We start from the raw sequence: 22,270 nt of genomic DNA, 5'->3' as shown, positions 1-22,270 counted from the left end.
CAAATTATGTACAAATTATGGAGAACAGTTTTAGTTTTCATTTCAACCAACAAATGTCTAGGATCAAATCTGTTAAGTTAGATATTCAGTAAATATGTAGCACAAATAGATACATGCCTCAATATTAATTTTAAACACCAGGCACAGGAAGAAGTAAATCAGCAAAGAAAAGAACTTATGAAAATCCCCAAAGCTTCTACAAATGCAGCGACTGTTCAGGCTGTCTTGAGACGTGTGGAAACAGAAAGGGATGCAGCCATTTCTGATTTTCGAAGGATGGCCGCTGAACGTGATAGCTTGAGAGAGAGGTTAAAGGTTTGACTTTTTATCCAAGCTCATTTAAGTAATATGTGCATATTATTCCATATTCCCAAAGATTTAATCTACTAAATTAAAAATTAGGACACTGAAAAATAATTTTTACATGACTGCCTCTTGCCACATACCTCCCAGAGACCACTAAGAGCACACAGAGTTGGCCTCCTCTGACAAGGCCAAACTGCATGAATGGTATGTATTCATGTGATTATGACTGTTTTATACTTAATGGGTTCTTTTTAATATGGGGTTTTATAGTTTTAGATATTATATTCGACTTCTGACTGTTCTGTATCTATTTGTATTTGTATTTATATTATTATTGTAAGCCGCCCCAACTCCTTCAGGATTGGATGTCATGGAAGTCGAATAATTTAATATATTTAAAATGATTTTTGTTTCCTGTAGATTGCTCAAGACACTGCATTGAATGAAAAGGCTCACCTGGAACAGAGAATTGAGGAACTGGAATTAAATATTCAAAGTGTAAGAAAAATGCTCTTGAAAAAAATTGATAAATGTTGACATTTATCAGTAGCTAAAATGTATGAATATAACAACTTGATAAGATATATTGAAATAACTTTTTTTACAGATTCATTAATTATGACAAGTTATCCAAGAAATTTAAGCCACTTTGTTCTAATGTTTCAGGCACCAGGCTAGGAGTGGGGGTGGGTTCTACTCCTGCCGTAGACATGGAAACTGGTTAGGCCAGGGGTGAAATTCAGCAGGTTCTGATAGGTTCTGAAGAACCAGTAGTGGAAATTTTGAGTAGTTCGGAGAAGCAGCAAATACCACCTCTGACTGGCCCCAAAGAGGGATGGGAATGGAGATTTTGCAGTATCCTTCCTCTGCCATGCCCACCAAGCCACGCCCACAAAACCAGTAGAGAAATTTTTTGAATTTCACCCCTGGATTAGGCCACTAAATTTCAGCCTTGAGTCATGGCAAATCACTTCCAAAGACTTTGTCAATAAAAGTACTGTATATGTACTTATCCAGGCAATCATCAGGGGTCAAGACTAACATTAAAACAACATAAAGAGACAGCAATTCTCAGGCTAGACTTAGCAGCCATGTAAACATTCAACAGCTTGTATGAATTTGTATGAAAGAGGTGTAATTATTGATGTGTGGTTGAACCTGTGGATAATGTAGTTAAGATTGGAAAAGAATCTCATGGTCTTGGCAGAGTATTGATTATATATTTATTTCTAATTCTGCAGTTTACACTATTGAGCATCCTACCAGAAAGGCAATTCCTTTAAGTGAAATTCTGAAGCTCAACAAACCATTTCCATGCACTTCTATTCTCTGTCATACTTCTCTTCTGTGTGCAACTTTGATTTCAACTTACAGTTGTGTTTCTAAAAAACTGTTCAAGAGGTTTGGGGTAGTTTTCTTCCCTGCATGTCTTTTTTCAGCAGCTAGTGTTTTTAAGAATGAGCTATTGACCATCAAGGAAGCCTTTCAGAATTGGGACCTTTCCCTCGGCTTCCATTCTATCCTGAAAAGTTTGCCTCCGCTGTAGTGAATCTTTAGAAGCTATGTTCAGCAAAAAAAGTATTCCTGTTTGCAGGCTTAAATTATATAAATGAATGTATTGCCATTGCACCCCCTTTTCTTGGGAGCAGACATAACTATGCTGGAATAATTGACTTGGGGAAAGAAGTGTTGCAACTTTTGTCATGGGACCAGCCCAAAAGTCCTTGTCCTATTTTCTGTGTCTTATATATTGCCATGCAAAGCCTTTTCCCTCCACATAAGAGACTTGGAATAGTTTGTTTGGACTTCACAGTGATCTGCCATACCGTGTATGAAAACCCTGCATACCATCGATCCATTTCATTTTTTGTCATGGTTTGCTTTCTGAGTATCTGTATGTGATTTCAACATGTTTATGGAATGATAATGTGGATAATCATTTGGTTTCTGACAGAAATCCATAATTCACAGAATCTTTGGAGTACTCTTTTTCAACTCTTGGATGTGAAGTTCCACCTCTGTAGATATCATCTACAACTGATGCAGAAACTGAGGAACAAATGCCAGAACAATACTTACACTGTTGTGGAAACTGGCCAAATATTCTACCTATGATAGCCTATAGTAATTCATTTTAAGGGCCTTTTATCTAAAGTAAATATTAGTCCACTGATGTTTATCATAAACGCATACTCCAATTTTGATAGGAAGACTGCTTTTAGAAGAAATTAGTTTGTGAATCTAGAAAAAGACTTTTTCTTGTATAGAAAATTGGGAATGCAAAATTTGAAGTAATTAAATGAAAGTGAAATAACTGTCTGTAATTCTTAATGATTGTTTATCAGCTTGACAATGAACGATTAGAACAAATATCCAAAATAGCACTGTTGCAGGATGCTATTGAGTCTATAGAAAGGGAGATGAAAATATTGGCAAGAAGGGCAGCAGATTCTGAAAGTGAACTTAACAGACATAAAGCAACTAACAATTCACTAAGGTAAAGAAAATAGATTGAAACAATTATATATGTATGTTATTCATTTTATCTAGGTCCAAATGCAAGCAGTTCTTCATTTATTGTTTTTTCTGATCTAAAAATGTGATAATGCTCATTTCATACTGTAGTTCTAAATATATAGGTACCTGATTTGAATATTAAGGATGATTCCCTTTTTTAGATATTTGTGGCCTTACATACTATCAATTTATAGCATCATCCAGTCACTGTTCTGGTTAAAAGCCTGAATTTACAACAGCAATGTCTATATTGTAAACCATGAAAATATCTCATGTCTGAAACTATTTATTCTGTTGTAAGCAATGATAGAGTCAAATTGTTTTTTGGGGACTGCTCATTTGAATGAAAAGACTAATTTAAATGCCTTATTGTTAATTTTCAGCATACTGAATGAAAAAATAGAACATAATTTTACAGAGGCAGAACGACATCTTTCAAAGAAAAAACATGAATTACAACATACTCAAGAGAAAATTATATGTTTGGAGGAAAAACTTGGTATGTTTAAATAACACCTTTAAATAAAAACTCATTTTTAGCTTTGAACATGACACTTTTATTATATATTAATTGCAAATTCATTTATTAAGAATTTTGTTTTAAAACCCTTGCAACAACTTTTATTGATTCATTCTATGAATGGATTTTACACAACAAAAATGGTACAGAAGTGCTTCACAACATAAAGAATAAGACATCAAACAAATTAAATACAGTAAATTAATAATAACCATTATAAAATATTCAGCATATTATTAAAACATTGTTAAAGAATTATTAAGTTGCTACTGAAATATATTAGTTGAATGTTTCAGAAGCCTTATTCTCCAAATCATGCCCCCAAAATGGGTCTCCTGACATTCTCAAACTGATGTCTCATTCTTGCAAGACCTGGGGAAAACAAAAAGGTTTCTAAAGAATTGTGAGAATGGGATACCATCTTGCAGAAGAATTAGCAGGCCAGCTTGCAAAAAGGAATGTGACATTGCTTGGGGGAAGAACATGAAGCCAACTTAAGGAAGGTATGGCACATGCAGCTGATGGAATGTGTAGCTTGAGAGCAGTGTGAAGTGGCAAAGGCCAGGCATCACTTCTCAGTGGCAAAGATGCTGCAAAGGCTGAAGTAGAGGTTTGGGGATAGTGGCAGCTGGCTGAAATGGCATAGGTTTATACACAGATTGGTAGAGGAGATAGATGGGGGAACTTGTATTTGAACTGGTAAATACCGGTGGATTGCCAAGTGCCTGAATTTTGATTGTGACAATGGGAGGCTGCTGTATTGCCTGTAACTTTGAGCACAGGTTGTAAGTCCAGTTGTAATTTCAAATAGTGGCTGGATGAATGGTCATAAACTGAGGACTGTCTGTAGTACCAAACCATAGCTTCCACACACAAAAATAGGTTTCATACAGAACTGTTTCAAGGGGAATGGGAAATGTCAAAAATTTCAAAATGGCAACCATGTGGTTAAATTATATTATTGTGTGCACAGAAACCATCTGCATGTGCCAGGGGTGGATTGCTTTTACCTGCTGCTACCGGTGCGCTGTGCGCACAGCATAAGGATTCTCATGTGTGCGCATCCCCAGAGTGATTTTGCTTCCACACATGCCCAGGAAGCAAAAATGCACCAAAATCTTGTGAGAGGACGTGCGCATGTGAGAGATTTTGGCGATTTTTTGCTTCCATGCATAAAGAAAAAATGAAAAAACTTTTTGCAAAAAGAATTTGCTGAAATCTTGCCTGTGCAAGCGTCTCCTCCTGAGATTTTGCTTCTGTGCATGTGCAAGAAGCAAAAAATACCAAAAATTAAAGAAAAAAATGGTGACACCTAAAGGACTGGCACCAGAGTGGTCGCATGCAAATTGCGCAACCTGGTGGCCGCTACCCCTGCTCAGTCACCTACCACACCGATAGCAATCCATCACTGGCATGTTCCTCATCGCACTCTGGCCAGGTGAAAATGTTTGCTTTTGAGCCGAGCTTGATCAGCCTGTATATTAAATTGATTGATAAATTGGTATATTATTTTGTTTTCAGAACAACTTTCAAAAGAAAACCTGGAACAAGGAGGACATATTTGTACTCTTAATGATACAATAAATGAGTTGGAGGCAGAAAAGGAATCTTTACAAGATCTTCTAGAAGATAAAAGAGAAAAAATCCTTACATTTGAAGAAAGTTTGGCTATTAAAGTAAGTTTAAATATGTGACTGCCTCATATATTGTAGCAAAACTATAGTTTTGATTAATACTATTTTTTTGTATGTTCATAGTTTTGTGAATTACAGAAAACTGTTTTTCAAAGCATATATTATCCGTAGATCAATCAAAATAAAACATATAAGTAATTTTTAAAAAACTGAGTATTGTGTCAACACAGTGATAAAAGAAATTGGAACAATTATGTTTGAATACTGCTGATTTAATATGCAAGTTCATGAATTCACATTCTGATTACTGCTGACTTTTAGGATAGTTGAAAAAATATATATTTATATGTACCATTAATTATATACATTTAAAAATTATCTTAGATCCCAGAACATTATTATTCAGGATGTATTAAAATGTTATACCTTTTCTTTAAAATAGTTTTTTTCTCATTTTTTAAAAAATAACCATTCTTATGGACAGGAATTTCTAGTTTTTATGCAATACATGGTATAATACTATTTGTACTCAGTAAATGTAATATAAAACTGGTTAGTTATTTTACTATTAGAAAACATCAAAAATTCAAAGATTAGTTTAAAATTATAATTTCTGAAGTTGAAAATATATACTACAACTTCAAGGCTACAAATTATTCTAAATATGTTCTCAGTGGCTGTGTACAAAATAGAACTCAGGTTTTGTTCCAGGTGGGAAAAGAACACATCACCTTCTTCAGGTCCTGCCAATCCATTTCCAGTTATCTGCTGTTCAATAGAAACAAAGCCATAATGTTTTGGCTGTTTAAGGTTTCAGATGAAACAAAATATGGAGATTTTGCAGAAACAATAAGGCAAGGCCGATATCATTTCCCTCCACTTTTTTCTTCAGATTACCTCTATGATGTTCCAGCACTTCTTAACGTGCAATGCTTCTCTCTTACCTTTATCTATACTCAACAAACATTGATGTTGCAGTATTGCATATCCCACTGGATTATTGGTGCCCAATCTTTCCAGGACTTTTCTTCTAGTCACTCTCAGTTGTTATTGATGTCCAGTTCAGTACATCCCACTGATCCACTTGACCCTTCAACATTCATGGTACATAACTTTTTCTTCATCACCTGCATCCCTTTATATGTTGATACTTTTATATGTTGTCACAAAGAAGCCTCCCCTGAACTTACATTCATCCAAACCACTTCTATCGGAATAACTGTGTTTCAGTTGGTATCTGAAACAAAGCAACCTTATTTCACTCTATAAGTCAAAAAAACCTGAAACGCATACCACATTTTTTGGAGTACAGTATAAGACTTTTGAGGGGAGGAAAATGGGGGGGGGGGTCTACTTACTAGGTATTCATCTGGCTAGCGTCCTTAGTCTGTTCTGCTTCAGCACATTATTTTATCTCCTGGTTAGGGTTGAAATAGCCTTTTTCATAGGGAGTAGGAATGAAAACAAGCCTGCAAAGATTTAGGGCTGGAAAAAAAAAGCCTTGGAAAAGCTACATCTGGAATATAAGATGCACCCAAATTTTCAACTTCTTTTAGGTAGGAAAAAGGTGTGTCTTATACTTTGAAAAATAAGTTATGCCCACTACACGTGTTTAGGGGTTAACCAAAAGTGTAGCCCAATTTCAATATCACTAAAAACCTCCCAGTTTGCTTTTCCAATATTCTGCCCATCCTGCAAGCCCAGACTTCACAAATTTATTGCTGTGCATGAGCTGGTGGATACTTTGGAAGTGCGTCTAGCATCCCTTGAAGAAAAGGACAAAATGCAGAAAAGTGAACCAGCAGTATCCCAGAATCATGACTCAGCTCTACAACCCAAGCCACAGGAAATCTCCAATCCTGTTAGTAACATCTCCATACTTATCAAAGACGCAATTCGGTGCGAACAGAAGCATTCCAACACTATTCTATTTAGACTGAATGACACCAACAAATCCGACAACATCAACAAAATTTGCAACATCATCAACCACTTCCAGCCATCAACCGATGCTCCCGATGAAATCTTTCATATTATCCGCAACATCCCAGAGGTCAAGAACAGTGATGACTTGATGGCCCCACACTTCTGCAGAGTCATTTGCATGAGTGAAACCCGAAAACACAAATTCATTTCTACAATAAAGTCACTCACCAAAAGCTGCATAAACCATAGGAAACTTCACGTCACGACCTGTCCATACTGCAACATGCCCATTTATTTTATTTATTTATTACATTTGTATGCCGCCCCTCTCCGCAAGCTTGATCAGACTACAAGCTTGATCAGAGCTCAAAAGATACCAGGACTAAGGAGAGACTGACCTGTATCAGTGGTCCGCATCCCAACAACCATTCTCCATCAACCAAAACTAGGCAGACATGCCCCAACTTCCTCCAGGTCCACTCCTGCAGGCCTAAAATGCAAGCTATGTAATGCAAGAAGCCTCACAAACAAAATGATCAAATTCCTCCTGATTCTAAGTGCGACCCTATTCGACCTTATTTTTGTCTGTGAGACATGGCTGATTGTATCCTTTCCAGAATCCATTATTATAGTAAGTGACTATCACGTTTTCCGGTCTGATCGTGATAATCGTAGAAGGGGTAGTGTTGCTATCTTTTATTAAAAGTCCCTAGGTCTGATAAAGATAACCATAGGAAAGTTACAATCCAAGAAATAATCTCTTTGGCAAGAAAAGAAAACTGCTACATAGCCTTATGCTGCGAAATAAAGGTTGAATGTACCAATCACCATTGCAAACAGGAGGAAAAACTGCTAAACTTGAACTCCTCCCAAGTCTTCTATAATTTTGTAAATGCCAAACTTAATGACTTAAAAACTACCCCACCCCTAAAAGGGCCTAATGGGGAAGATTGTAACGATGAAGCTGTTAAGGTAAACATCTTTAATACGTTCTTCAGTTCAGTCTTTGTTGTCAGCAATGGCTGCTGCCCCCCATTTCCTAGTCGTACCACAATTAATTGTAATGATTTACTACATATTGATTTTAAGGTAGATAACTTTGAAACAATACTATGTAACCTAAAGCCATCTCTATCTATTGGCACTGATGGATTATGTGCCTACTTTTTTAAAAAGCTTGCCACTGCCCTAGCTGAACTTCTATGCACAATCTATGAGGTATCCTTCAGAACTAGCTCCTTGCTCAACCTATGCTCATTAGCCATGGTTTTGCCTACCTTTAAAAAGGAAGAACCTAGCCTAATAGAAAATGACAGACAAATCTCACTGTGTTGCATCCTCTGTAAAGTTATGGAATCAATTATAAACCAATGTATGACCCTGCACTTAGAGACAAACGACCTGCTATGTAACAAGCAGTTTGGTTTTAGGAAAAAATTGTCCTGTGATCTGCAACTCCTACACTCTAGAAATATTTGGACCATACATCTTGATCAAGGAAAAGTAATAGATGCAGTTTACATAGACTGCTGTAAAGCCTTTGACTCAGTGGTGCATGACAAACGACTGTTGAAACTAAGTTCTTATGGCATCTCTGGATCCCTGCACAAGTGGATAGCCACATTCCTGTCCAGCAGGCAACAAATAGTAAAAATAGGGAGGACCCATTCATGTTCGGCACCTGTTAACAGCAGTGTTACCCAAGGCAGCATTTTAGAATCCACACTCTTTCTGCTTTACATAAATGACCTATGTGATCATATTAAAAACAGGTGTGTCCTTTTCACCGATGACGTAAAATTATTTAACATCACTGACAATGCTGCTGCCCTATAAAGTGATCTTGATTATGTCTGAATGGTCTCAAAATTGGCAACTCCAAATCTCAAGTAATAAATGCTCTGTGCTACACATTGGCAAAAAATAATCAGAACACCAAGTACAAACTGGGCAGAAACAATCTTGTAGATGACCCTCACTTTGTCAAGGACCTTGGAGTGCTCATCTCAAACGATCTAAGCCTCAGAGCTCACTGTAACAGCATTGCCAAAAAGGCATTAAGAATTGTTAACCTAATCTTGCAAAGCTTCTTCTTCAGCATTGTATTGCTAACTAGGTCATACAAAACCTTTGCAAAATCAATTCTTGAATACAGTTCATCTGTCTGGAATCCACACTATACTGTATATCAGAAATTAGCACTATTGAGAAGGTCCATAGGTATTTCACAAGAAGAGTACTCCACTCCTCTACTCACAATAGAATCCCTTATGCCACCAGACTTGAAATTGTGGACGGACAATCTGGAGCAGCGCTGCCTGTGGTCTGATCAGCATAGTACACAAAATTACCTGTTACAACGTCTTACCTGTCAGCCACTTCTTCAGTTCAACTACAATAATACACGGGCAAACAATCTATACAAACTCAAGGTAAACTGCTCCAAACTCAATTGCAGAAAATACAACTTGAGCAACAGAATGGTTAATGCCTGGAATGCTCTACCTGACTCTATTGTTACATCCTCAAATGCTCATAGCTTCAATCTCAAACTGTTTACCATGCACCTCACCCCATTCCTAAGAGATCCGTAAAGGGGGTGTGCATAAGCGCACCAGCGTGCCTACCATCCCTGCCTTATTGTCTCCATTTATCTGTACTTACTTCCTTTGTTTATGTTTATACTTATACCCGCTATCTTGTGCATGTTTGACAAATAAGTAAAATGAATTAATTAATGAATGACATTAGGAGACAATGGGAAAATCCACAGCCAGAAGAATGGCCAGATAAAAACACCTTAGCTGGCAGAAGGAATATGAACAGAAGCAAATAATTCAGAAGGCTCCCTTCCTAATTTCTTGGATATGTAAGGTGATAGAGGAGAAATGTGTTTTCAGACTTACAAGGTTTTTTAAATATAATTTTCTAATAAGTATAATTAGTTCATGTGGGTGTATTTTCTGTCTGGATGCGAGACTAACATCAAAACACTTTTCAGATTTTGTTTCTAACTTCATTTTTTAAAAGGACTAAGAGTATGATATCTGTTAAGTCAATCTAGCAACATCCAAACTATTTAGGTTTTACAATATGTATTATTTTGTATTATTTAATAGTATTTCTGGTATATGTTGTATTTCTAAAAAATAATAACCAATAATTTCTGTATAAATGACTCCCAAATAATTTTGCCTATGATTTTAATGTTGGTTCTTGGAATATATACTGGGCTTATCCCATGTGCATATAGAGTTAGGTTGTATCTCATCAACAATTATTGGGAATTGTTCTTTGAATCAATTAGATAGATAAATATTGTTTCTTGTTGGAGTCCTTGTATGAGTCCTTTCCCTGAACTAAACAAATATATTTTTGGCAATAATCTAATTTAGAATGACTTCAGATGCTAAACAATTGAATTCAAATATTTTTTCTGTTCAATTTAAACTATTATTAATAGGGGACAAATAAAAGATCACATTTTTTATTTGTTTGGGACTATATCAGCTGTGTTGCTCCCGGTTCATACCTGTTCTTAGAATTAGTAGCACCGGTGGCAGCTGTTTCTGCCCACCTGCCGAGGACGCTTCTGTGCATGCACAGAAGCATCATGGGCACGGGAGCGAATGTATATGTAAACTAGTAGCAAAAATATTTACAACACGCCATTGGACTATATCAAAAAATGAAGGATTAAAAACTTTTATGTGATTACATGTTGATCCAGATTTCTTCTTTCTACATTATTTTTAAAGTTTGGAGATGGCAGCTAACTCTGATAAATGTCATGTTATGCTGAATTGTAAATGACAGTACTTCTTGAATCTAGTTTTGTTTGAAATCATTTTTCTTTTCAGATCAGCTACATGTGATTCTAATTTATTGAGTCCATAATTGTGGGGAATATATGCTGTGCAAATCTACATGTTATTGCACTCTTAGTATTATAAATGTTATAAAAAGATGTTTTAATTAAAAGATTTTTTGTTAGTTTCATTCATCTCTTTTTACTAACTAAAGATAAATTTTAATTTATTTTCAAGGAGAAGACAATTTCAGATCTGAAAGGCATTCTTTCTGACATGGAACATTCATCAAAGTAAGATTCAGAATTCTGAATTTAAATTTTCCACTTAAATGTTTGGATTAGCTCAATGTATAATGCTAGAATTATTATTTAATAACTTCATTTATTCTATATTTATCACATGTAAGTAATTTTTGATTTGAAGTGTCATGGTTTTAAAAACTGTAAATAGAAGCCAGTTTTAAACTTATTTTAAATTATAGTCTTTGTATTATGGCAGGGATGTGACATTGTATTCACAGTTATATTGTTATCCATATAGAATTGGTATTATGAAGAGATTTTATGTGAGTCCTTTTTTGCTAATATTTTGTGTGAAAATTTTGTGTTTTTTTAATTGCTACATAGGCATTCCACTGAAGCATTATGCAAGTATGAACAAGATATTGCCAGACTACATCAAATGTTAGAAGATGCTAATAGTGAACTTAATCAGACTGGCAGAGAGAAAGATATATTAATTAGGGAAAATTCAAAACTAAAGGAACAACTTTGTGCCTTTAAGCAGGAAAATCAGGTAAAAGGTCTGTTTGTTCATTTGCGTCAAAAGCATCACAATGAAAATAAGGCACATTATACAATATAAAATATAAAATACAATGTTAAAATATATACAAGTTAAACAAATCTTGGCCAGAAACTAGCAACATTAATTGTGTTCTGTCTCACTACCAAGTGAGGTCCTCAAGTGAGCGCTTATTGGGACACAAACATCCCAAGATATACCGGTACATATAAGTTGCTGTCTGCATATCACCACAATCACAAAGGTCTGAGGCTACCAGATAGCCCATTTGTTCAGACTATCTCTGGATCTTGTTGTACCCATGCACAGCCTATTCAATGATTTCCATACTTCCCAGCTTTCATCAAACCCAGGTGCCAGCTCCTCCATTGGTTCCACCCAGTGTTGGTTCTTTTTAGCTTTCCATAAGTCCATTTTGCTTTTTAAAAATTCAGTATTTTATATAAAATATTAATATACTGGACTAGACTAGATTATAGATTAGACTAGACTAGGCTAGAATAGAATAGAATAGAACAGAACAGAACAGAATAGAATAAAATTCATTATTGGCCAAGTGTGATTGGACACACAAGGAATTTGTCTTTGGTGCATATGCTCTCAGTGTACATAGAAGAAAATATACATTTGTCAAGAATCATTATGTACAACACTTAATGATTGTCATAGGATACAAATAAGCAATGAAGAAACAATATAAATATAGATTGTAAGGATACAAGCAACAAGTTACAGTCATACAGTCATAAGTGGGAGGAGATGGGTGATAGGAACGATGAGAAGATTAATAGTAATAGTAATGCAGCCTTAGTGAATAGTTTGACAGTGGTGAGGGAATTATTTGTTTAGCAGATTGATGGTGTTTATGAAAGAAACTGTGTTTTGTTGTCTTGCTGTATTCTTCAGTGTTGTCCAGAACCCAAGAGGTCAGTAAATATTTTCACAGCCCTCTTTTTGTCTCATGCAGTATAGAGTTCCTCAGTGGAAGATAGGTTGGCAATAATTGTTTTTTCTGCAATTCTGATTATCCTCTGAAGTCTGTGTCTGTCTTGTTGGGTTGCAGAACAAAACCAGACAGTTATAGAGGTGCAGGTGAGAGAATGATTCCTCTGTAGAACTGTATCAGCAGCTCCTTGGGCAGTTTGAGCTTTCAGAGTTGGCACAGAAAGAACATTATTTCTTGCGGGTTTTTTAATGATGTTTTTGATGTTAGGTGACCATTTTAGGTCTTGAGATATGATAGAACCTAGACATTTGAAGGTTTCTACTGTTGATACTGTGTTTGTTTGTTTGTTTGTTTGTTTATTAGATTTCTATGCCACCCTTCTCGAGGCGACTCACCGTGGTGATGGTGTTTAGTATTGTAAGAGATGGTAGAATGTGAGGGTTTCTAATAAAGTCTACGATCATTTCTAGAGTTTTTGAGTGTGTTTAGTTCCAGATTGTTCCGTTTGCAACACAAGGCTAGTTGTTCAACCTCCCATCTGTATCTGTTTCATTGTTTTCTCGATTTCACAGTATACACTTGTTGTTTGCCATTATATTCTCTGTCCTGTCATCTCTCTATCCTTCCATTAAATCCCTATTCAAGTCCTATTTAGTACATTTCTGAACATTTACCTTTGTATAATTTTTTAACTTTGATATTTATATCAAAGTTATCTATAATTTATTGTACCATTTTTTCCAGCAAAGTAACAGCTACAATTTTGAAAATCATTGCTTGGATATATGAACATTAAGGACTTTCTAACAAACTATTTTCTCTGTCTAAATGATTTAAGTATAAACAAATGCATAATTGTACATACAGTATACATTTCTGTGAATGAATTCTATCTATGTTCTTATACATTTAATGACCATTGAATGATACAGCAGCCTAGGAAAATAAAGTACTTCCAACTACTGTATTGTAAAGTATTAAACTCTCTCTTAGTCATGTGATCACAATCGGGGTGCTTGGCAGTCTGTTTCCACTTATGACAATTGTCAAGCACCTCAAGATCATTTGACCATTTACAATCTTCCCTGCAGAGAAACGTCAGTGGTAAATCCCACAGGGAAATTTGTAAGCTGTTTCTGCCTAGTGAGAGAACTATCTTCCATCTCTGGAACTGGCTTAAGAGACTGCCTGCTAAGGGGACCTGAGCCCTTTTGATAGGATGGGAAAACAGCTTAGAATATCTGAACTCTGTTCCTTCACTCTGACAAAGGTGTCCCCTGGAGGACAGCTGATGGACCTTAAATCCTGCTTATTTCTTTCCGCCATCCCTAGAGGTGAGAGGGAGCAGAAACCCAAGAGGATTTTCAGCTCCTGAGTAGAGACTAATAAGGCAAGGAACACAGGATGTCTTAAGCAGGTAGATGAGGCCTGATGGAGGCTGTATGTGAGGATTAGAGTCTCATCACTCAAGGATGTCTTAGAAAAGTTTCCCACTGAGGCCCACTCATCTAGGGCAAGGGTGGGGCCAGGGGTAGGATTCTTATAGGATTCTTACCTAGCGAACACTCGCTTGCATGCCTTCGCATGCATGCGGCCTTCTGTGCATGTGCTTTGCTCGTGCATGGCTTGCACATATGCACACAGCTTGAAAACATGGCTAAATAGGACAGCATAGTGCAGCGCATCAAAGAGCAAACCACCAGCAAGGTAAATCAGAACTCAACCTTGGACCCGCAGGATGCTACGACCAGTTCACCCAAACAGACTGAATATCACCTATGGCTGTGTCTACTATAACTGTTAAACTTTTGTTGAATAAAGGATGACACTACTGAAATACATTTTGTCAATTTTAAACATATTTCTCTTTTTATATGTAACAATACAACTTATTCATGTGTTTAAATATCAAATCATATTAAAAACATGAATTAAACATAAGAAATAATGCTTTGTATTTGTTTGACAGCTTCTATTTGAGAAACTCAGTAAATGTCAGAATGATCTTGATGACATGAAGTTGAAAAATGAAGATTTTCAAAGATTGACATCCTTACTGAACTCTAAAGTAAGTACTGCATTTTTCGGAGTATAAGACGCACCGGAGTATAAGACACACCTAGATTTTAGAGATGGAAAACAAGGAAAAACGTATTCTGAACCAAATGGTGTAGTAATATATTATTTAATAAAATACCAGTGTAGCAGAATACTTTTAACAAACGTATTTACTTTTTACAACCATATACACTTTTTACAAACTTGAAATGTAACAGCTTTAAGACTAGTGGATTTGAACTCCCAGAATTCCTCCTCCAGTCATACTAGCTCAGAAATGGGAGTTGAAGTCCACAAGTCTTAAACTTGCCTAGTTTGAAGACCCTTGCACCCCTAACCAGTGGTCTTCAAACCTGACAGTTTTAAGACTAGTGGACTTCAACTCCCAGAATTCCTCCTCCAGGCATGCTACATGAGGTAATTAGAAGACAAAAATAGCCTCATTTTTGCAAAACAAAATGGGCTGTTTTTCTGCTGTTTTTTCACAAAAATGAGGAAGGCAAAAGTTCTGGGAAGCCTGCAAGGGAGCTCCTGGGTGTTGGGGGATTTTCAAAAAACAGGCTGTTTTTTGACCATTTTTTTCACAAAAATGGGGTGGGCAAAGGGTCTAGGAAGCCTGCAGAGAACTCCTGGCTGCTGAGGTATGGCAAAAATGACCCAATTTTTTCATAAAAATGAAGGCATTTTTGCCCCAGGAGCTCTCTGCAGGCTCCCCGGACCCTTTGCCCACTCCATTTTTGTGAACTCCTAGGTGCTGGGAGATGGCAAAAATGGCCCCATTTCCTCCCCATTTTTCAATACCCAAAAAAGGGTATTTTTGCCTTCCCCCAGTCCCCAGGAGCTCTCTACAGGCTTCCCAGGTATCAAAAAATGGGATGTGGAGGCAGGGCTTTGGGACAGCAAAAATGGCTTTTATTCAATGTATAAGATGCATTGACATTTCCACCCTCTTTTAGGGTGGGAAATGTGCATCTTATACTACAAAAAATACAGTATATACTTTGAAAAGATACTATTATAAAAAGGCTTAGTACAAGGCTTCCTGCCACAATAGGAAATTTCAAGATGTCTTTTTCTTTGAATGGTTGGTGCTTAGAATGGCCATGGGCAATTTTACCCCATCCCCTTTTTCAAAACTCCCAGAGACTCCTTTAATTGTTGATAATTATTGATACTTGAGTGAAGAATTTCGTATTAGTTGGAGGTGAAAGAACACATAAAAGCCATTCTATAACAACTGCCAAGCATGTTAAAAGGAAGGAAACTACAAAAAACCCTGACGTTCCTCGCATATGTGATATGTGGTATGTATGGGCATACACACTGTGCAGTTTTTGATTACCAGGAGGTTGTCCACCTCTGCTTTGAAGCCTTTGAACACAATTACTTCAGGATATCGTCTTTCAAGCAAAAGACTGCAACTTAAATATGAGATTTCCACTTCCATGTTTCCCTTAAAATGCTAAGATACGAACAGAATTTTGCAGAGAGATTCCTCTGGAGGTGGGATTCAGCATATTCTGACCAATTCTAGAGAACCCGTAGTGGAAATTTTGAGAAGTTAAGAAGGTCGCAAAAGATGGTCACATGACCCAGGACATTGCAAACATAATCATTATCATCGTCGTCGTCATCATCATTACTATTATTATTAATTACCAAAAAAGTAATTTACAGCATATGAGATTTATATGCTGGATTTTGTATCACAATATCACAAGTCAAACACTTCCCAAGTGTCTAGACCTGTGTGATCTATTTTCATATGATGCGTGCAGATCCAAGTACTGTGGCCCTTTGCAACTGACAGAGCGTGATTTTGTCAATGTTTATTGTTTTCAAAGGCCATCTGAGGTCTTTTGGCACAGCACCCAGTGTGCCAATTATCACTGGGACCACCTGTAATGGTTTATGCAAGAGTCGTCGTAGTAATTTCAGTTGGTAAACTAAGTTTTTTTTAAAAAATTCAAAATTTGTATTTTAGGAGAAAGATAATGAAGATCTTGTGGAAAACTTTCATGTGATCCGTGAACAGGCAGACAGATGGGAAGCAAAGTTTCATCAATTGGAAAAAGAGTATAACTGTATCCAGATGGAACTTCTCAGTATAGAAGCTGAGAACCATAGACTGAAAGAGCAAGCAGAATCACATGAAATAGCAATTGGACAAGTAGGTTTTAAAAACTTCCTCTTATAATCTGTTTTAGAGACTCATTATCTACCCACCTTTCAATGGCTAGTTAGTAGTGCAGCTCTTAGATTGTTTTAAAAATAGTGTTGTAACACTTATTCTTCATCTCCTGCATGAGTAAAGAGTTACTGTAAAGGAATGCTTTGTCTTGTGATGCTCTGCATTCATGATCAGTTTACAGCAGGAACTTTCAAAATGGATGTTAATTTTAAGGGAATGGTATTGACTATTTGCTGCACTTGACTTAAAAACATTCTGGTCTTTCTTAAGAAAGTTTAGGATTGGATTATAGGAGTGAAAAAGGGTAAATGTTTGTCTCTACTAGTTATGAATCATGGACTTTCAACTGAGCCCGAATTCATCTTTTTAGATAGTAAATATGAGATATTGTAAAATATCTTCCATGCTTATACTGGCTGTTTGGAAGTAGTATGCATGTGTTTGTCCACTGAGTAATCTTCTTTTTGACTCTAAAACTGAATTTGCACTCCCAAAGTAATTTTTTTTAAAATAATTCCTTCTATATTGATTCTTAACTTCCTGTGTCCTATAAAATAAACAGTTTTACTGTATTCTAAATAACATGTATAATTTCTATTTGGTGTCTATATTCTGACACAAATTCTTCAGGATTTACACAGTTCTGTATTTAATCAAGACTGCCCTTTGTGAATGTAACAAAAAGTTGCACTGAAATTTATACCACATAATACTTTCCGTGTGCAATGAACTTCACATAGAATTCTGGATTGGTCTACTAGTGCTATAAAGTCTCTTAACAGTTATATATCTAAAACACATAAAAACAATTTTTGGTATGTTTAGTTTTTGTTGATGTATTTTTAGTGTGCTTTTATTTTTATAGACTGTACAACATTTCAAAATTAATATAAAACAGAAGCATATTTATGTAGATGCTTATTATTAAGTAAAATTATTTATTCTTTAATATATACTTACTGGTTTATTTATAATATAAATGTTAATTGGCCTTTCTTTTTTGGGGCAGCATTTAGCATCTGAAAAAGCCTGTAAGTCACAGATTTCTACTTTAGGTAAGTCTCTGGTGAAAATGGAGGAGAAAATTGAAAAAGTCCACGTGGAAAAGGTTTCTATACTCTCAGATTTGACTTCTGCTCGGGAACTGTGCATTAAACTGGACGCTAGCAATGAGTTATTAAGCCGGCAACTAAAGAACACAACAAAGGAAGTAGAAAGAGTAGGTATAAAATAATTTCAGCTTGATTTATAGAGAGCGAACATTAAAGCTGAAAACTCATATATTTTTTTCCCTAGTGCTTGAATTAAATTCTTGCTGTTCATGGAAAATTCTTTACATGTCAAATTTTTCTAGTTCGCCTGGACTAGAAATTGTCCATCACAGGAATTGTATTCTCATATCTGTTGATTCATAGGATCTGTTAAGAAGGTTAAAGTGATAATACAAGAATTTTGTAAAATGCCATACCTTCAAATGGGTGTTTGTTTGTTTGTGTATGTGTTTATGAGTATGTGTATTAATTTTGCTCTGTGGTCCAAGGATTCAGTAGAGCACAGTCATATGATTCCAGAAAAAAATATTATATTATGCATTTGTTCACATGTATTCCATTCCCACTGTAGCGTATTCTGAAGCATCTTTTAGTCTTCAAATCTGAATTTGCAGAGTCCTATTTGTTACTTCCTAAATGATAGGCAGCATATCTTTTCAGGTGCTAAAAAGCAACAACAGCTGTTGCTCTCCTGTCAATGCTTGTGAGCTCACTGAACATATCTACCTGACAAATATAGTCTTCTATTCTAATACCCCTATTTGGACAGCTTGTTTAATTTTTAAAGTTCAAAGATAGCAGAAGAAAACATTGCCAAATATTACTGTTTTTCATGAACTGTGATTGTTGTGTAGCAAAGAATACATAGTACACTATATGGTCTAAATATAAGCTGCTTAAAAAAGGTAAATATAATCTGTGCTTATCTGAGAAACTGAATCACGGATATGGATTTATCATATATATAGACATTGGAATATCTGCTGGTATAGTTTAAAAAAAATTAAAAAGGCATGTGTGCCTGAATAATTGAAATCCCATCTCTAGAACCTTGTTAATGCTGTCCCATTCTACACTGATTCTTGAGGGGTGCTTAATTTAAACCTGTCTTTTTTAAAAAAATCAAACAATGTCATTCATAATAGATTTGTTTTATACAAATCCATCATTCTTTTGGCTATGGGGAAGATGGATGACAAAATTTGGGAGATGAATGAGAATTTTTTAAAAACTATCAATCTTTTCTGTTTGTGCTAAATATTTTTCATATTGTTTTCAAAAATCCTGATAAAGATTTTTTTAAATACTTCAACTGAATAAAAATTATGACTGGTTCATTTCAAAAAGAAAAATATCTGCAAATGAACTTTTAGATTAAGCAATAGGGTCATGCTTAATTTTAAAAGGGTTTAGGGAAGCTCTGTGCACTTCAAGCATGATAATGATCCAATCCTGAAGCCAAATCTGTCACCATTAAATCTTTTGTGTGAAGTTTGGCCTGTCTGTCACTTTTGGCATCTGACAAAGTGAGACATAGTTCATGTTAGTCTGAAAAAGTACTACCAGCCTTCTTTGACATCCACTTTAGTAGTCTGCAGGATGAAATGTCTGCAGGAAAACAGCCAAGCTCAAAGAATACCAAGAACCCAAAAATTTGAGTAGTTTTGGGTTAACATCATAAGTAATACCGTGTTTCCCCGAAAGTAAGACAGTGTCTTACTTTCTTTTTACCCCCAAAAGCCCCACTACGTCTTACTTTCGGGGTATGTCTTACATTGGAAAAAAATTGAAAGGGTCACGTTCCCAAAGGCATCTCCCCAGAGTCCAGAAGGGCAGCCGCGGGACAGGAGCCTCGTGAGCCCTTTTCCAAGTTCAACCTCAGGGCTCCAAGCGGCGTGCATGCGTGGAGCCGCAGACGCGTGTCGGGGAAGCGTGTCTGGAGGGGAGGAGCCGCTCTGCGCAGTTGGGCAGCCCCATCTGCCTGCCGGAAAGGAGGCGGGCGAAGGAGGGCGCAGCTCTGGCCGCTCGCCTCGGAGCCGGTCGGCCTCGCTGGCCGCTTGCAGCCGAGCCTCGGCAGGACTCGGTTGCTGGGACGAGCGCCTTCGCTGCAAGCCGCCGCCCGCTCGGCTCGCTTCGGACCAGCGCCGTCCTTCGCTTTGCCAAGCCGGGGAAGAGGCGGTGGCGCCGCGGCGAGGCGAAGGCGAGGGACGCGCGGGGAGCTTGGAAGCGACGTCATCAGGCTCCCCTCCCGGCAATACCCCCGTGTTTCCCCGAAAGTAAGACATATGTCTTACTTTCGGGGTACGGCTTATATTAGCTGACCCCCCTGAAACCCCCGATACGTCTTACAATCGGGGGTGTCTTACTATCAGGGAAACAGGGTACCAATTTATTTTTACACATTAAGAAAGATTACTATACAGTACTATCTTTAGAGAAAACCACTGTACGTTCTTAGCAGAGAGAGGGCCAGAATTTTTTACATTAAGGAAGAAAAGCTGAAAAGATTATATCTATTGGGGGGGAGTATTTCATTTTCTATTTACAGTGTAATCTAATTTTTAATATACTACATATTAAAGAAAACGAGAACGTTCATTATTTTGGCTTTCAGCTTCAAAATGAATGGGAATCATCTCACTCAGAAATAGAACTTCTGAGAAAGCAACTTAATAATGAAAGAATATCAATTAAAAACTTGGAAACTTTGTTAACATCTAATCGAGAAAAAGAATATCAGTCTCAGATGATAAGTCAAGAGAAGGATTCTGAAATACATCTTCTTAAAGAGCAACTTACTCTGGCAGAAAACAAAATGTGAGTAACCATTGCAAATAACACCATTGCTATTATACTTTTGTTAATCTCCCCATTTTTTCCCCTTCTTTAGGAGTCCGTTTATTAGAGTGGAAGATAGTTTATTTAAAAATTACCTGAAACTAGGGAAACTAAATATTAGGCATAACAGTATCTATCTCATGGCAATAAAATATATATTAGGATTTTAAAACAATTTGTACATTACTATGAAAAGGGTTTTGTTCAGTAAAATAAAAAAAAATTAACACAGGTGTTTAATGCCTTTTAACACAGCACAGATATATAATTGTTTCTATTTTCTTTCTGGATGCTAATCCAACTATTTTTATATCAAATATATTGGAAGCTGTTCTTGAAAAACTAATCTTATTCTTTATTTTATTATATTTGACTAGTTACATCCTTTCAGTTTAAGTGACAACTTTGTCCTTTATAGCGCTATCCAGAGTCGAGATTTTTCACAGCTCAAAAACACAATTACTCAACTGGAATCTGAGTTAGATATCACCAAAAGACAGTTGGGCACAGAACGCTTTGAAAGGCAAGTGTGTGACCACATTTTTAATCATTTAACATCTGTTTCTCCCAATTAAATAATATACATTTGCACTAATCTAGAAAAACTCAGGGCTAAAGTCATTAAATAATGCTACTAATTATATCCACTAGAACTAAAACTAAAATTCAGCATTGGAGCATGCTTGTTAGGAAAAAAGTGCTATTATTTACAAATTCTATTATTTCATGATTTAATTGGAAATAAACTTTCACCTGATTGCACGACACATATATAAATCAGATTATTTATCAGTTTGAAATAAGTCAGATTTTATTTTATAATCAGCAAGTACTACATTTTAAACCTATTGGTATTTAGAGATTGTTTTTAGTAGAAAATAGAAAAGATTTGTAGATTAATGATTTTTTCATGAAAACTTGAAAATATATTTGCAGACTTATTTAAAAAATAATGGTTGAATCATTTCATTGCATATTTCATAACATCCAATTTTTTATAAAAAGTAAATTTCATTGTTCCTAATTTTACTTCAATAAGTAGTCTGCTGAGAGGAATAGCTCAAAATTAACTATAACTTCAGTTATTGCCCTAATACTTCCAGAGTTCAAGGAAATTCAATAAAAGCATTACTTTAACTTACCTAAAAATTTAAAGCAAGGAAAATATTTAGGGAAATTAATATTTCTGACTAATTGAGCTACTAAAAACACTTTCAGGAGTAAATATAATATATGCAAATGAAAGTCCAAACTGAAACGTACATTATTGATCTGGAAGTATAAAAGTGCTAACTGTGGGCCCATCTTTAGGTATATTTATTGTATTTGTGTGACTTTTGTAATCTTAAATGTCTTAGTTCCCTTACCCCCTGTATAATTTCTAAAACAGAACCACAAACATGGGACAAGGTATTCAAGGAAAGAATAGATAGGAATAATTTGGCCAAATCACTTTCTCTTAAGTAAATTGTGGAGAAAAATTACTTATTCTGTTTTTAATGGTTGGGGATGAGTTGAGTAAGTGTCTACTGCTACTAAGCAGATTTCAGGCCTAGCTCAAGATCCTAAACTATCTGACAACCTGACAGTTATAGCTAGGAGGACCTTTGCAGATGTTCAGATAGTGTGCCAATTGCAACCCTACTTGGATCAAGAGGCTCTTCTC

General features: G+C 36.0%; 1 protein-coding gene across 3 annotated transcripts in view; it reads left to right on the top strand.

The window, feature by feature from the left end:
• Nucleotides 1-22,270, top strand: part of TSGA10 (testis specific 10) — a 45,519-nt gene that overhangs the window by 12,081 nt on the left and 11,168 nt on the right. For 2 of the 3 annotated variants that reach the window (XM_070750980.1, XM_070750978.1), the window contains exons 7-18: nt 142-315; nt 727-804; nt 2,652-2,803; nt 3,207-3,322; nt 4,865-5,019; nt 10,950-11,005; nt 11,342-11,510; nt 14,435-14,533; nt 16,508-16,693; nt 17,724-17,933; nt 20,381-20,583; nt 21,023-21,127. In XM_070750980.1, the coding sequence (XP_070607081.1) occupies nt 142-315; nt 727-804; nt 2,652-2,803; nt 3,207-3,322; nt 4,865-5,019; nt 10,950-11,005; nt 11,342-11,510; nt 14,435-14,533; nt 16,508-16,693; nt 17,724-17,933; nt 20,381-20,583; nt 21,023-21,127 (1,703 nt within the window). The remainder of the gene's footprint in view (nt 1-141; nt 316-726; nt 805-2,651; nt 2,804-3,206; nt 3,323-4,864; nt 5,020-10,949; nt 11,006-11,341; nt 11,511-14,434; nt 14,534-16,507; nt 16,694-17,723; nt 17,934-20,380; nt 20,584-21,022; nt 21,128-22,270) is intronic. The other variant, XM_070750979.1, reaches the window with a different exon arrangement.

The sequence above is a fragment of the Erythrolamprus reginae genome, chromosome 4 (genome assembly GCF_031021105.1).
Source record: "Erythrolamprus reginae isolate rEryReg1 chromosome 4, rEryReg1.hap1, whole genome shotgun sequence".
Classification (NCBI taxonomy): Eukaryota; Metazoa; Chordata; class Lepidosauria; order Squamata; family Dipsadidae; genus Erythrolamprus; species Erythrolamprus reginae.
Note: the sequence above shows the minus strand (reverse complement) of the source record. Positions and strands in the feature narration are given on the sequence as shown.